Genomic DNA, 16,778 nt, shown 5'->3' with positions numbered 1-16,778 from the left:
ACAAGGGTGGTCGAAGGTGTTTAACCCCATTTAGGAAAGGGGCCAAGTCCGGATGCACTAAAAATCAGGATCCATTCACCTCGCCTTTGAAATGGGAGAGCACTGCTACCTGCACCTTCAAGGAGTTAAGGGACAGCCCTTTATTTAGGCCTTCCTGTAAATATTCCAGAACTATAGGGATTTTGGTCATCCGAGAGGCCACTATGCGTTCCTCACACCAGGCCTCAAATATTCTCCAGATTTGCACATACACTAAGGATGCCGAGGACTTCCGCACATGGAGCAAGGTGGGAATTACTGCCGCTGAATTTTTTTTTTTTTTTTAAGGTGAGCCCTCTCAAGGGCCAGACCGCAAGACAAAATCAAGTTGGGTCCTCATGAAGGATCGGACATTGTTGGAGAAGGTCCCTGTGCAGAGGGAGGCCTTGGGGGGGGGGGGTGTGTTTCTCCACCAGAAGCTTCCGCATGTCTGCATAAACAGTGTCTGGGCCTACCCAGAGCAATAGAAGGACTAATCCCTTGTGGCGTTTGATCTTGCGAATGACCTTGCCCAGCAGAGGCCATGGAGGGAAGGCATATATTATGTCTTGCTCTGGCCACATCTGAACAAAGGCGTCAATCCCTTGGGTATGCTGATCTCTTCTATGACTGAAGAATTGGGAGACCTTCACATTCTGACATGCGGCTAACAGGTCGATGGACAGGAGGCCCAAGTGATCTACCAGGAGCTGAAAGGATTGGTCGACAACGCCCACTCTCCTGTATACAGCCTCTCCCTGTCTGCTCTGACGTTGTCTTTTCCTGCTATGTGGGAGGCTGAGAGCCCCTGTAAATTCAACTCCGCCCATTCCATATGGAGATCTATCTCCGGTGGGCCCGGTGGGGGTCTGGTTGAGGAATCCCCAGACTGAAGAGACGGATCCAGAGGCGGTACCGGTGCCAGGAACCATGGCAGAAAATGGGGCCTCTGCTTCTTCCTCCGAGGAGCCAGAGTCCATCAGATCCTGATTCAAAATGGCTGCTGTTCCCGTGCTCAGCGGTATCGGGGTCTGCCGCTGTCTGCCAGGGTGGTCCTGATCGTGCGATCCTGAGACCTCCAGCAGCTGCAAGGTGCCCTCCCCGCCAGGAAGGCAGCTCATGCAAACTCCCTCCCGGGAGAGCTGGGACCCGGGCCAGCCACACGAGGTGCATGCCAACAGAGCGTTGGCATGCACCTCGGGGGGGGGGGGGGGAACCGTGGGAAAATCAAACACCAGCGGTGCCGCAAATTTCTCCTCTGGACCAAGAAAGCCGCTCCAAGCGCCCCACCGACCCAAATTCCTCACAGTACCTGCCGAGGAATAATTGCTGCACGGACTCCCAGAGCAGAAACCTCAAAAGCTTTCTTAAGTTGGAGCTCCAGCTTCCTATCCTGTATGTCCTTAAGTGCTGTGGCCCCCGTGACCGGAATCGACCTCTTCGTCACGGCCACAACCGCTGTGTCCACTCTAGGGAGACTGAGAAGCTCTAAAGCGTCTTCTGGAAGCGGATAGTTTATCCATGGCCTTACTCACTTTCAGGCCCAACTCCAGAGTGTCCCATTCTCTGAACAGTATGTCAGATGCCGAAAAATGAAATTGAAAAACCACCGCCGGACCACTAAGGCCCAACACCGGATCCATTTTTGCTCCTGGCCAGGACTCCACAGGTGGAGCTTCCACACCGAGCTCCTGAAGAATGGCCAGAATGAGCGGGGCCAGTTGATCCTTTCGAAAGAGCCATACCACCTTTGGGTCATCACATCCACTGCAGGAGTGCCTTTGCTGGTACCCGGCTGGGCTGGTCCCTCCCCTTCCGGCTTGCCGCCCCCCCCCCCCCCCCCCCGGGGCTCCATGAGCGGATCCGCCTCATCCTGCGACGTTGACTCAGTGTCCGTGTCCTGAGGGACACCCCATACTGGACGCTTCTCCTTGGGCAGGTCCGAGCCCCTCCGGGACCCATCCGTGTATCTCCTCTTCCGGGACCTTGACTGCCTCTCCAGTCCCCCCGGGGCTACCTTCTTGCCTGCCTTTCACTTAAAAATCTTGTGCTTCGGCACCTTGTACAAAAGAAGCGCGAAATCAGAAGAAAACGAATCCGATGAGGATGCCTCCTCCGGGCTATCCACTGGCACCGGAGACGCAGCCCCCCCCCCCCCCCCCCCGGGACGGCCTCTGCTGCGGAAAAAGCGCAGGAGGCATGGCGCCTTCTCCTGCAGCCGTCCGCGTGGCCTCCCAAAGAGAACCTAAAATGGCCGCTGTTCCCACGCTGAGCGGGAACGGCTCTGCACTGCCCTCCCGTCTGCGGCAAAGCACGCGGCAGCGATTTCGGAGGCCGGGACCGCACCCCCCCCCCCCCCCCAGACCGGCATAGGACGGCCCCTCATCGCCCTGAACACAAGTCGAACAAATGCCGTCGCGCGATAAGCACGTGCGACCCCCGCGGCATCTGCCTGCAACACCGCAGACCAGCAAAAACAAAAAACGCCCCCCCCCCCCCAAGCAAACGAAACGGAGAGTCGGCACTCAGGGAAATAAAACAGTTCTCTATTTTTTTTTTTGTACTTGCCGCTGCTGTCCCAGGTTCTGAAAACTCCTGTTCCAGCGGGGGTGAGTGAACCGGGCTCCCCGGTGTCACCCCCGACGCTGCTAACCAGAAGGGCCGGGTCCTCGACCCTTAGCAGTGGCCTCAACCAGAGGGGGATGGTCCCCTCAGAACCTTCCACCCCCCTGGGAGGCTCCCACAATGAGGGACATCTTCTGTTTCTTCTTCCTTTTCCTTTTTTAGCCTTATTCCTTACAGAGGAATCCCCAAAAAGAAAAACCTAATAGCAAAAAACAACTTTCACCCTAGGGATCCCAGAGGCTGTGGTGCACCTGCCCCCATCTGCTGGAGACAGAGTAAGACTGAGGGGCTGTGGGTGGCACCCTGCTATATGTGGCTGAGCCCGACAGGTCTTGCTCTGTCTCCATCTGCTGGTGCGGAGGCACAACCCAGGTGTCTGGACTGATCCGGGTACGTACAGGGAACGGAGAAGTCCTTTGGGCTCAGTGCTTACAGACTGAGTTCAGAGAGAGTCTGCAGCTGGGGGGGGGGGGGGGGGGGGGGGGGGGGGTGGTGTAGGGAAAGCACATCCACATCTGCTAGGAGACAGAGTTACTGAATGGCTGAGGTCACTGCAGGGCTGTATCTAGGGTGACGTCAGCTTTGAAACCCGACTCAGTCTCCATCTGCTGACAGAGGAGCATACAACCCATTAGTCCTGAGACCATCTGGCTACACACACTAGGAAATACAAAGTTTCCCCTTCATGGCTTAAGTAACAAAGCACACACACACAGGCTATCCCATATATAAAGGACAGGCGCACAAGTAAAAGCAGCTATATCCCAGGCTACATGCATACCCTAAACCCCTACCTTCATTGCAAACTTGGGTCCTCCTCTGGCAGCCATAGGAGGTTTCTTCTTTTTATTGGGCTCCATAGGGGCCGGGGCATTGGGGAAGAGCTTTTCCAGTGCAGCCAGAGCAGCATATGCCTTGGCGACTTTCTTGTTTGAACCAGCACCTTGGAATTTCTGTGCATCAACCTCAACCTTTAGAAATGGGATAAAATTTAACAGCACACAAACTAAAACTTCAACCATACTAGTAATGCAAGCAAAAAAAGTTCATTGCGGAAAAGTATATAGTAACATTGTAAATGAAAGCAGAAAAAGAGCCAAGTAGACCAGTACCCAACAAGTTTTATTCTGTTAATGTAATAAACTGCAACTCCATGCAGTTACCCCCATGCCTTCTGTCAAGGGCAGCAGAAACTGCTCTATGCAGGTTACCACTATTATTTCCATCTTTTAGTCACTAGAGATCATCTATGTTCATTCCAAGTAACACTAAGCTCTTTGAAATTCTATTACACAGTTGTCATCTTAACTACCTCTATCTACCAGGAGGACATTCCATCCATCCACTACCTTTTCTGTGAAAAAGATTTCCTGATGTTCCCGAGTCTATCCCTTTGGAGCTTCATATTATGACCCCTAGCTACAACTCTCTTTCCACTGGACAAGAAAGGCTTGATTCAAATGTTATCACTTATCCTTCAAGTATTTTAATGTTACATATCACCAGCCCCCCCCCCCCACCCCTTTTCTCTTCCAGGGTATATATATTTAGATATTTCAGTCTCGTCTCACATGGCTTTTATTGGCGACAAAGAGCAGAGATCCCCTAATCCTTTACCAGATACACAAGTATATAGGGAATCTATACAATAGTTATGAATGTTTTTATATATATTCATGCCAGCATAAACAATATTTTCTTCAATAACAAGCATACATGATAAATAGTATATTGTTTTATTCACAAACACAGTATCACAAATACATTTATTAGTCAATGATACATCATACGTACTTGTATGTCTCAACGGAGACACCCATCTTGGTTGCCTCTTTGGACTGCTTCGTTCCCGTCTTTTAAGATACAGTCTCTAGAACTGAACAGTACTACAGATGCAGCCTCACGAACGACCCCATACAGGTGCAATTTAATCTTTTTCCTGTTATAGGAAAATTGGTTCTTACCTGCTAATTTCATTCCTGTAATACAGCAGATCATTCCAGACCAGTGGGTTGTGTATCCAAACTAGCAAAGAGTCTGAACAAAACCTTTGGACACTGCTACATAAGAGTGTCACCTGCATGCAGGCCCTTAGTATCGGCCATTACCCTAGCCCTTGAAACTAAACTTCAACCAAGGGCGACCAATCCCTCCCAACTAGCCTGAGGTGTAGGTCATCCAAAACCAAAACACACCAGTAAGCCACCGGCCCTGCTGTTTAATAGAAATCCAATCATTCCTTCAGAATACTAAAAGTTCCACAGACTGTCTTTCAGAATCAGAACAGGGTGGGCCCTGTGGAATGATCTGCTGCATTACAGGAACGAAGATTAGCAGGAAAGAACCAATTTTCCTTTCCTGTACAAACTCAGATCATTCCAGACCAGTGGGATGTACCCAAGCCACCTTATTCTGGGCAGGCCTTCGAAAAATCCACTCGCTGAGCACTCTCACCGAAGGATGCCTCCTCCTGCGCCCTGACATCCAAAACGATAAAACTTGGTGGAAGTGTGAAGGGAAGACCAGACATCTGTCCTACAAATCTCCTGCGGAGAAAAAGTTGACACTCCGCCCAGGAGGCCATCTGTGCCCTTGTGGAGCAGGCTCTCAACCCCACAGGAGCCTGCTTTCCTTTAGAAATTACACGAAAGTGATAACTTTCCGAATCCATCTAGAAATAGTAGTTTTCGATGCAGTCTCCGCCTTCTTGGCCCTGGCAAACAAGACAAAGAGGTGGTCTGATAGTCGAAAAGCATTAGAAACCTCCAGATAGCAGAGAAGGATGCACCGCATGCCCAAATACAGCTCCCTCTCCCGGGAGAAATCACGGGACCAGTCCGGAAAAGCTGGAAGTTTCACCATCTGATTGACATGGAAGAAGAGACCACTTTGGGCATGAAGGAACTGTTCGCAAGTATACCCTGACTCAGTAAATTCTCAGGAAAGGGTCTCTACAGGATAAGGATAAGGCTTGCAGCTCCAAAATCCTCCATGCCGAACAGATAGCCACCAGGAACACAGTCTTCAGAGTCAAATCCTTCAATGATGCCCTCTTCAACGGTTCAAATGGTGCTTCACATAGCGCAGAGTACCAAACTTAAGCTCCACTCCGGGCATACTTTGCTCCTCTAAGAAACCTGATGATATTCGGATGCGTCATCAGCTTCTGACCCTGTGCAACATCTGAGGGCTCCCAAAGGAGCTACCTGAACTCGAAGTGAGTTAAAGGCTAAGCCCTTAGCTAACCCCTGCTGCAGGAAATGCAAAATCTGGGACACCCTCACAGCTACCGGGGGGCTCAGGTTCCACTGCAAGCACCGACCTTCAAACACCTGCCATCGATGTAGCAGGTGTCCTAGCCTGAAGAGTGGACATTTCAGACGTAACCTCCGCCTCTCAAAAGCCGAGCTGAGAGATAGAAGTGATCGACCCAATCCAAGAATATAGGCCCCTGACGCAGAAACTCATGCGAAAATGAGAGACCCTGAGAGCTCGGTTGACTCGAGATCCAAAATGGGGCAGAGCAAAGCGTCCTTTCGGAGCCACGAAGTAGATGGCATAGTGGCCGGCGCCTTGTTCCTCCGTGGGGCCTGGGACTATAGCCCCCAGTCCGAGCAGTCTGGAGAGAGTCTGAGATATGGCAACTCACTTCTGATGTCCGCAAGGGGAGACTATGGGTAGATCCGGTAGGTCTCGAGCAAAATCTAAAGTGTAGCCATTGATTATGTCGAGGATCCACTGATCTGACGTGACTTTGGCCCATTCCTCGAGGAAGAGAGATAGACTGCCACTTAAGTTTGGAACGGAGGAATGGACCCGCCGAATCTCATTGGGAGGCGGGTTTGGTAGGGGCCCACTGCGGGAGGCCATCCCGGAAAGCGCGGCAGCCTCGAAAGGACTGAGACCAGGTCAGAGATCTGGAGGAGTTTCCCCTAGAGAAAGACCCTCTCCCCTTAGCATTATAATGCTGCTGACCCCAGAAACGGGTGCAAGCTGGAAAGAAGGCTCTAGATTGTTTCGGACGGTCCTCAGGCAGCTTATGTATCTTGTTTTCACCCAAGGATTTAGTAAGCTGCTCTAGGTCCTCGCCAAAAAGCAACTTGCCCTTAAAAGGAAGCGTGCCCAACTGTGCCTTGGAAGAGGAGTCGGCCGACCAATTCCGGAGCCAGAGCAGCCACCTGGCCGAGACCGCTGAAGCCACTGCCTTCGCCTGAAAGCGGAACAAGTCGTAAAGGGCATCTGCCCCATACGCTATAGCACCTTCCAATCTATCAGCCTGCTCTGCCTCTGCAGATGGGAGGTCCTGGGTGCTGAGTAATTATTGAACCCACCTAAGACTTGCCCACTGCATATCGACGCCCGAACTCCCAAGGCCAAGGATTCGAAGATACGCTTTAGATAAAGACTGCAAGCTGGAATTCTAACGTCCTTCAGGGCCGTAGCACCCACCACAGGTATGGTGGTGTGCTTAGTGATGGCCGTCACAGAAGAATCCACCTTAGGAATTTTCAGCATGTCCAGACACTCCTCCAGTAAGGGGTGAAGCTTATCCCTGGCCCTCCCCACTTGCAGCCCCGCTTTGTGAGTTTCCCATTCCCTTAGAAGCATCAGCTTGTGCATGGGATGAAACGGGAAGGTGCGCGGAAGAGCCCTAAGTCCCACCAGGACCGGGTCCATGCAGGCCGGCATCGCAGCCGTGAGCGCAGCCACTGTCGGGAGTGTCAATACCCAGCTCCTGGATAACAAAAGGAATAAGAAGATCAAGCTCCTCCCTTTGAAATAAGCCTAGGATGTGGGGGTCATCCCCCTCTGGGGGGAAGGGGGGGGGCGCGTCTCTGAACTGATCAGAGTCTGGATCCGGGATAGAGGAGCAGGGGGATCTGGCAAGGGGGAGGCCCCAGGAGCCACCCGCACCCGGATAAGGCCCCTGCGTATCCGGAGCCGCGGGAGCGGGTTAGGGGATCATCTGAGGGATTTTTTTTTGGGGGGGGTGGGGAAGAGGACCCGAGTCTGGTCTACCTACTCAACCAAGCTAGCAAGGTAAGATTTGTGCATAAGCAGCACAAATTCAGATGAAAAACGAGGACGAGAAACCACGAGGTGGGGAGGGGAAGGGAATGGGGGGTCATTATCTTCTTCAGGAGAGGGCTCGGGGCTCAGATCGGGGGGTGAAGAATTAAGTCAAGCTCCTCTGCGTCCTGCAGCTCTGTATCAGCAGCTAAAGTGATCCCCAAAATGGCCGCCATTCCCGCGGTTTGTCGACCCGGGAACGGTCTTGGCCATGCACTTCAGCAACCTACCCCGGGGAGAAGATTTGCGCGCTGAGGAGGGGTCCTCCTCTCCCGGCAGACAACGGAAGCAAAGATTTTCGCGAGAGCGCCTGATCGAGGGCTCTCCGCAGGCCAAACAAATATTAGATCACGGTGTGAGTCAGGGCAGTGTGCCAGAAATAGCAGGGCTGCAGCGTATGAGGAAACAGGAGCAGGAGAACGAACCCTGCACCCTCCCTTGTCTCTGGTCTCAGCTGCTGGATCGCGACCCCGATTAAAATATTAAGATCATTTTTTTTTTTTTAAATTGAGATCAGTGCAGGGGAAATTCCTGCCTGCTGGCAGCACTGGGGAAAAACGTCCCAGGATAGAGACAGACAGAGCGAGGCTGTTTAGGGGGAGTGACTGGACCACCAGTATCGCCCCACAGCCGAGGACCACCGGGAATAAGAACCTAGGTTATTTCCCAAGAAGGGGCCAAGCTCCCAGGCCCCCCAAGAGCGAGGAGACCGAGCTGTCTCCTAGAAAGCAGAGAAAGTGTCCAAATTTACCAACAAAAACTTTTTTTTTTAAATGGAATTGGCAATATAAAATCAATACTTGCTTGATCCTGAGCTACTGACAACAGAAAAGAAACCCAAGAGGCGGCTAAGAAGTAACAAAAAAAAAGAACCGAAGGGTGAGCTGCTGCACCTGCTGGAGACAGACGAATATTGAAGGGTTACAGGGTAGGCTCTGTCCTAATATAGGATACCCTCACAGTTTTGGTCTGTCTCCATCTGCTGGACAGGAGGCTCAACCCATGGTCTGGACTGATCCGGGTATGTACAGGGAATCACTTTTTTCTTTTTAAATAAAAACACTTTAGCCAACCTCAGCAGGACCAGAGGAAACCGGAACACCTTCGGAGACCGAAGCCTCTGGTTATCAGGCCCTCTGGCAGGGTGCAGGCGAAACAGTCAGGGGTATCTAACCCCCCTGGACACCTGGCTCCACTGGAGGAATGGCCTGCAATGGTGCCTAACACCTCAGGGAGCAAAATCTCAGCTCAGCTATTCTAAACTACACTTTTTTTTTTTTTTAAACTAAACCCTAGATGCAGGTTTGCATCTCTACCAACTGCTGGAGTCAGAGATACTGAGGGACTGCAGGTGGACCTCTCTCATGTAGCAGTGTCCAACGTTTTTGTTTCTGACTCCATCTGTAGATGGAGATGCACATACCACATGACAAGTAAACAGCAATGTTACTAGTTTCAGGCCAACACAGGTTTTGATTAAAGTCCAGCTGCTGGACGGGGGACATAACCCACTGACTGGACTGATCCTGGTATGTACAGGGAATTACTTATGAGTGGACTAATAATGCTTCCCCTACCCTACCACCACAGTGCTTTGGCAAAGTTGAAGCCTAGCTCTCTGTAGAACCTGGCACAAGCTTGCCTTTGAGCTAGCTAGCAGGCTCGTTATGCAAATAGATTCCCATGTCCAAGGAGTCTGCACTTGACAGCAATTTTCAAAGCATGGTTAGCTCACGTATACATTTTTAGAAACACCTCGGTGAAGTAAAAATGCGATTAACACATCCGCTACTGAAGCATCGTTTGCTTTTTCACTCACCTCCATAACAAAGCGCTTATCATGACTGCCACCAGTCTCCGAGATCAGCTCGTATTTCAGGCCTCGTCGCTTCTCATTCAGCTCCATGACCGGGTTCTTGCCATGCTTTGTCAGGATTGGTCCCTGCTGTTTCACATTCTGAAGGAATCAGTCATTATTCCTCACATTTTAGGCACTTGCACAACAATGACAACTTTGGATTTACCTCCACCCTCAATGGGCTTTTTTTTTTTTGGTTCTTCTTTTTAGCTATATTTGCTTTCCATCTCAAAATAAGAGCCTATCCCACAAGCCCGAATCTTGTGCCATGCATGATTTCCTCCTCCCCCAGACTGTGGCTTCCTTCATGTCCCAAATCCAATCCATGGACTAGCATGGAAACTGAGTCCAGGTCTCTTCATTTCGTTCCCCCACCACACACATCCGGTCAGTTTCAAGTCAGCTAACACAGAAGACTAAGGATTAAAACTAATATTGTCATCAATCTGGACCAGACTCCTTTTAGTTTCTCGGTCATATTACCTCTGACTGTTCTGAAGGTGGAACATCATCAGCTGTTGGCGCCGTTTCTGCTATGGGAGTGATTGCAGCGATTCCTAACTTCTGTTCTTCTTCCTCCTCTTTACCTGGCTCTTTGGGTTCCACACCTGTAGGAAGACCCATATCCTGCAGCACCTATGGTAAGATGACCCCACAAAGCTTAGACATTAGATAACTAGCCCAAACTCAAAAGCAAGCAAAAGGTGAACAACACTTTCCCTCAGCTAGCATTAACATTTTATACACACTCACCTTCACTGCAACGTGAAGCTTAGCGGTCTTCTTGGAAGGTCCTGATGCCTCAAATGATTTTCCTTCAACCTCCACAGCCATAGTGAAGACTGGTGCATGAACTGGCCCAGTCTGGGAAACCAGCTTGTACTGTAGACCTGGTTTCAGCTGATTTAGCCTCATTAATGCGTTCATTCCCTGAGGAGGGTCAGATGAAAAATCTGCAGGGAGAAAAAGTTGGCTTGGGTGTCTATTTCAGCCTTCTGTCTGGTGCATAATATATTTATGACAAATCTTCAGATTCATTCAGCTATTAGCAAGTGAGCCCAGTCTCCCAATACAATTCTTCCTTATCCCAGAACACAGAACCACTAGAAGAGTAATATTCTAATGCAGTGTGCCATTACAAACTCCCACTCCTCACGATGGATCTACCTCTCTTCTGAACCTTCTTCTTCTTCTTGATGGGGACTTTGTCCTCGCCATCCTCCTCGATTGGACGTTTCAGTGGGGCAGTAGCATACGTAGTACTGGGAGGAATCTGAACTGTTTTGGACAAAGTGAGGAAAAGAATGAAATATTAAAGATACTGTAAAAAGGAATCCGCTGCCAAGCCTTTAAATTCTGCTCAGATTAACAGGTATGTGGCAAGCAGCAACATGTTTCACAGAAAACATTTAAAATGGGTGACTTACCAGTATAATCCACTGGATTTTCACTTTTTGGTCTCTTGGGTAACTTTGTGGGAAGTGGTTCCATTCCCAGCACTTTGTGAAGCTGACCAAAGGCAGCCAATCTCAGAGCATGCTGAGGATTAAACAAAAATCTTGAATAGGCCACACAGACACTACAATAAAACAAAGCCATACTGCATCGGGGACAAGCACAAGGCACATCCCAAGTGGACATTCACAAAGTAGTTTTCAAAAATGAATTACTTACCTGCTAATTTTTGTTCCTGTAATACCACAGATCAGTCCAGACCAGTGGGTTATGCACTCCCACCAGCAGATGGAGGCAGAGAAACAAAAACTTTGAAACACTGCTATATCACTTGTGCCACCTGCAGCTCCTCAGTATTGACCAATACCCAAGACAAGATTCGAGAAATTTAACCCCAATTTAGGAGAACAGAAAAACCCAGGGGGTTGGATTCCCTTGAACTGGAAAGAACCTAGCTCCGTACCACCAACTCATTTATTTATTTAATTTATTTAACAGCTTTTAATATACCGGTGTTCGTGCAAGCACATCACACCGGTTTACAATAAACTTGAGAAAGTAGGAAATTACAAAAAACAGGGAGTGGGGGAGTGGAGCAGGAGCAAAAAGAGGGGGGGGGAGAGGGGGGAGAGAGGTAAAGGAGGAAAGACAGGAGCTGAGAAAGGTACAAGGAACGTATCAGTATTTACAGGATAGGTTGCTTAATGAGGTTAGAACATGGTTGATTTTTACAGCGGTTAATGAGGAATAAATAGATTATATAATGATATATATTAAAGCTTAATTACAGCAGTTATGGTGGATTATATTGATAACTTATTAAACAATTAAACACATATATATAAAATATTAGCTTATTTACAGCAGTTACAGCAGGTAATAACGGTGTCTTGATTTCGACATATAGGTTGTAAGTTTTAACTGGGGTTACAGTGGAGCACTCATGACAACTACTTGACTTTAAAAGGTTAACATTTATAAAGTGAAGACAAACTTTACATACAGCGTCTAACCACCAGGCAAATGAGTCTTTCGGCATTCTTACCAGGGTGGGCCTCTGGACTGATCTTTGGTATCACAGGATCGAAAATTAGCAGATAAGAGCCAAGTTTCCTTTCCCGGACATACCCAGATTAGTCCAGACCAGTGGAATGTATCAAAGCCACTCAACACTGGGCAGGAACCCGAAAGACCCACTCTTAAGACACTCACCAAAAATTGCATCCTCCGGCGCCCTCATCCAAACTGTAATGCTTGGTGAAAGTATGCAGTGAGGACAAAACAGTGGTCCTACATATCTCTTCAGGAAACACCAATTGGCAGCTTGAGCTTTCGTGGAATGTGCTTTCAGTCCAGCCAGAATAGTACGACCCTTACCAACGTAGGCTGAACAAATAGTCTTTCAGTCACCATTGGCACCTTCTCTCCTTACTCTGGTCCCCCAAACAGTATGAAAAGATGGTCTGACTTCCTAAAAGAATTAGTGACCTTCAAATTACTGAGCAGGACACGACGTACATCTAAAGCATGGTCTCTACCCGAAGAATCTCCAGATCAATCCGGAAAACTGGGCAACTCCACTGATTGGTTCACGTGGAAGGCAGACACCACTTTTGTTAAAAATGAAGGCACTGTTCGCAAGGAAACCACAAGAAGGGATCATGAGGAAAGAGCCTGAAGCTCCAATATTTGCCTGGCAGAGCAAGCCTCTAACAGGAAAACCACCTTCAACAAAGATCCTTCAGTGTGGCCAGCCTAAAGGCTCAAAGAAAGGGTGACAAAGAACCCACAAAACCAGATTAAGGTTCCGATCAGGACACACCCTATGAACTGCAGGGTGCAAATGCTTTACCCCTTTCAGGAAATGGATGACATCCAGATGACCAGCCAGAGGCTTGACCTGCACCCAGCCCCTAAGACAACCCAAGGCCGAAACCTGCACCCATAGGGAATTATAGGCTAACCCTTTGCACAAGCCCAGCTGCAGAAAGGCTAAAATATGCAGAACGGACACAGATAGTGGCTCCAGTCCATGCTGATTTGCTTTTATATACAGATATTCATTGGAGTACATCACATCGGCTCACATTATAACAGTTGTAATAGTATGACAGGGGTGTCTTACCATTTATACATTGTAACATTAAACATTAATGGGTATCCAACTGATGATCCAACTGATCACACCAGACTCAAAACACTTTCAACACCCTGACATATGTCGTTGAAGTAAGATATCTAACCTGAAGCAGGATGGAAATTACTGCCCTTCATGCACAACTGCCGCCTCTCAAAAGCCAAGCCGCGAGACAGAAGTGATCCTCCCAAACCGAAAAGATGGGACCCTATCGCAAGTCCCAGATGGGCCAGGCGTAAAGGCACGACCACCACAAGCTGCACCAGATCCACCAACCAAGGACACCACAGGTACTCCGGTGCCACCAGGACTACAGAGTCCACGTGGTGTTCTATGTCCTGAAGAACCCGACCTATGAGCGGCCAAGGGGGAAAAACACAGAAGAATCCCGGTCGGCCACCTGCACACCAGGATGTCTAGCTCCACTGATCCAACCTTTCTGCAACTGAAAAACCTTGCCATCTTTGTGTTGGCTCACGTCGTCATGAGATCCAACTGAGGGACCCCCATCTGGCATAAATGTGATTCCAAGCCTCCAGGAACAGTTCCTACTCCCTGGGATCTAGCTATTGATGACTTAGGAAGTCCGCTTGAACGTTATCTACTCCTGCCGCGTGGAAGGCCGCGATTCCCTTCCAGGTGACACTCAGCCCATGCAAATAGTAGATGAGCTTCTAAAGCCACAGCAGGACTTGGTTCCTCCTTGCCAGTTGAGGTATTCTACCGTGATCGCATTATCCGAGAAAACGCGAACCATTCTCCCCTAAACCTGAGGCAGAAAGACTTCTAGAGCCCTGTCGACCGCTCTCATCTTGAGACGATTTATTTATGAACCGGGTCTGTTCCGCTAATGACCCAACACCCTGGGCTGCACGACCCAAGCACACTGCTTCCCCAGCCCTGGAAACTGGCATCAGTTGTCACCACCATTCAATCTGGGACTTCGAGGGGCATTCCTTTCTGCAAATTGGTCAACAGCCACCACGCCAGGCTGGACCTGGCCTGTTTCGACAACGGTAATGGCAGCTAGTACTGCTCAGACACTAGATTCCAGCGGGACAATAATGCTCTCTGCAACAGCCACATTTATTTTTATATACCGGTATTCTGGTACAATCATACTTGTTTACAATATAAAATGCATAAAATATTTAAAATACTGCATAAAATAAATTTTAAAAGTTTCAATAAAAAATCAATACCAGTTAAAATTCAGCTATGTGCCATGGCCCATGACACCAACTCCAACGTGAAGCCTAGAACCTGTAGATAATCCCAGACTCTGGGGACCTGAAGATGCAGCAGGCAAATCACTTGCTGCTGCAATTTGTACATCCTGTCCGTTGTGAGGTATCCCTTGCCCATTCGGGTGTCAAATCCAGCTCCCAGATACACCAGGAACTGAGACAGGGACAGATGACTTTGCTCTGCTGATCACCCAACCTAGCGAATGCAAAACTTGCATCACCTGGTGCACGGACCGGGTGCAGGCCCTATTCCAACTTCGCCCGGATCAACCAATCGTTGAGGTATTTGTGAAATAACCCCCCCGCCTTCCATAGGGAGACAACCCAGTGGTCTGGACTGATCCTGGTACATATAGGGAATGTTGACCTAGAATCCTGGTCTCTGTGAGATCCAATGATGCGAGAAACTCGCCTTTGCGGACTGCTGCATAGACCGTTTGGCACAGTTTTCATCTGAAATCACAGCATTCGCAAGCTCAAGTTTACTTGCTGCAGGTCCAATATAAAAGATAGAAGGTACCCTCCTTCTTTGGAACCTGAAAGTATATGAAGTACCTTCCTTGCCCTTATTTGTCTAGTGGAACCAGAGAATAGCATCCAAGCTTAACCTTTGTAGAGTGTCCTCTACTGCTTCCTGCTTGATTTGGGAAGTGCAGTCCAACTCCAGGAAGGCGTCCTTGAGAGGGCAAGAAAATTCTAAAGGCATATCCGTCCCATTTCACCTCCAGCACCCAGGTGATTTCTGCCAACTCCTCATAAAACCGGGACAATCTGGCCCCGACCACCAAGGAGTGGGTGGGTCTGAACTCATTGGGCTGACTTAATTGCGCCAACTCCTTGAATATTAGAACATAAATTTCCATGCTGGGTCAGTCCAAGGGTTGATCAAGCCCAGCATCCTGTTTCCAACAGAGGCCAAACCAGGCCACAAGAACCTGGCAAGTACCCAAACTCTAAGAAGATCCCATGCTACTGATGCAATTAATAGCAGTGGCTATTCCCTAAGTAAACTTGATTAATAGCAGTTAATGGACTTCTCCTCCAAGAACTTATCCAAACCTTTTTTGAACCCAGCTACACTAACTGCACTAACCTGTACGTACCCGGATCAGTCCAGACAGTGGGATGTACTAAAGCTTCCCGATGTAGGGTGGGCCCCGGATAGCCCTACTCGAATGACCTGATTGCCAAAGGAACCAAAAATCGGAGTTTGTAGATTCAAACGATAATGACGGTTAAAAGTGTGCAACTACTTCCAGGTAGCAGCCCTGCAGATCTCTTGTGGAGAGACTGCTTGAGTTTCTGCCCAAGAAGTGGCTTGAGCCCGAAGAGAATGAGCTTTAATTTATTTATAATTTTTATATACCGAAGTTCTTGTAAGAACTACAATCACTCCGGTTTACATAAAACGATGAAATGCCCAAAAAAGAGAAAGGGGCTTTACATGGAACAATAGAACCGAATGCCAATTTAACATAGTAATAAATAAATATTATAGATACAATTTAACGTAGTAATAATGAAATATTAAAGGAACAATATAAATACAATATAAATACAAGAAACGTTTGAACTCAAAAATTGTACAGTTAGAAAGGCATGATAGTAAAACTTGGTGAGGTATCCCATAATTTAGGATATCCTCCCGTCTGGGTAGCATTAAGAGTCTGGGAAGGCTTGTTGGAAAAGCCAGGTCTTCAGTTTTTTTTTTTTAACTCTTGATGACTGGGTTCTAGTCTTAGATCTGGGGGGATCGTGTTCCACTGGTGGGGGCCTGCTGAAGATAGTGCACGTTTGCTCAATGATGATTTTATTTGTGGGGCATGCAGTGTGCCTTTGTATGCGCTTCTAATTGGTCTGGAAGATGTATGTGGTTGAAGTTGAGAGCTTAACATGATAGGAGCCAGTTTTGTATGTTGCTTTGTGGATGATTGTGAGTACCTTATAGAGTATCCTGTGTTTAATAGGGAGCCAATGTAGGTTACGAAGGATTGGGGTGATATGATCTCTTTTGTTAGAGTTTGTGAGGATTCTAGCAGCGGAGTTCTGTACCATCTGTAATGGTTTGATGGGTAGACCTAGCAGAAGGGAAGCCTAGCAGAAGGGAAGGGAAGCAGAAGGGAAGCCTTTCGGAGGAGGCTTCCCGGCAGCAATATATGCTGCAGAAATGGCTGCCTTCAGCCAGCAAGCAATAGTAGTTTTGGAAGCTAGATTTCCCTTCCTGGGGCTGCTGTAGAGGACAAAGACGATCCAAAAGTCAGAAGTCATTGGTAAGTTCCAAGTAGCGAAGAAGAGTTCGTTTAACATCAAGCTTTCGAAGTTCCTTGGAATCCTCATCAGAAAAAGATGGGAGTGGCACTGAAGTGGC

The 16,778-nt window shown here is 48.6% G+C and overlaps 1 protein-coding gene across 6 annotated transcripts in view; it reads right to left on the bottom strand.

Annotated features, from left to right (window-relative positions):
* ILF3 (interleukin enhancer binding factor 3) overlaps positions 1-16,778 on the bottom strand; it is a 76,480-nt gene that overhangs the window by 19,636 nt on the left and 40,066 nt on the right. For 5 of the 6 annotated variants that reach the window (XM_029585402.1, XM_029585405.1, XM_029585403.1 and 2 more), the window contains exons 10-15: positions 10,999-11,110; positions 10,739-10,849; positions 10,325-10,524; positions 10,055-10,207; positions 9,533-9,670; positions 3,438-3,614 (exon numbers count right to left, since the gene is read on the bottom strand). In XM_029585402.1, coding sequence (XP_029441262.1) covers positions 3,438-3,614; positions 9,533-9,670; positions 10,055-10,207; positions 10,325-10,524; positions 10,739-10,849; positions 10,999-11,110 — 891 coding nt within the window. The remainder of the gene's footprint in view (positions 1-3,437; positions 3,615-9,532; positions 9,671-10,054; positions 10,208-10,324; positions 10,525-10,738; positions 10,850-10,998; positions 11,111-16,778) is intronic. The other variant, XM_029585404.1, reaches the window with a different exon arrangement.

Source organism: Rhinatrema bivittatum, chromosome 19 (assembly GCF_901001135.1).
Source record: "Rhinatrema bivittatum chromosome 19, aRhiBiv1.1, whole genome shotgun sequence".
Classification (NCBI taxonomy): Eukaryota; Metazoa; Chordata; class Amphibia; order Gymnophiona; family Rhinatrematidae; genus Rhinatrema; species Rhinatrema bivittatum.
This window is presented reverse-complemented; position numbering and strand designations above follow the sequence as displayed.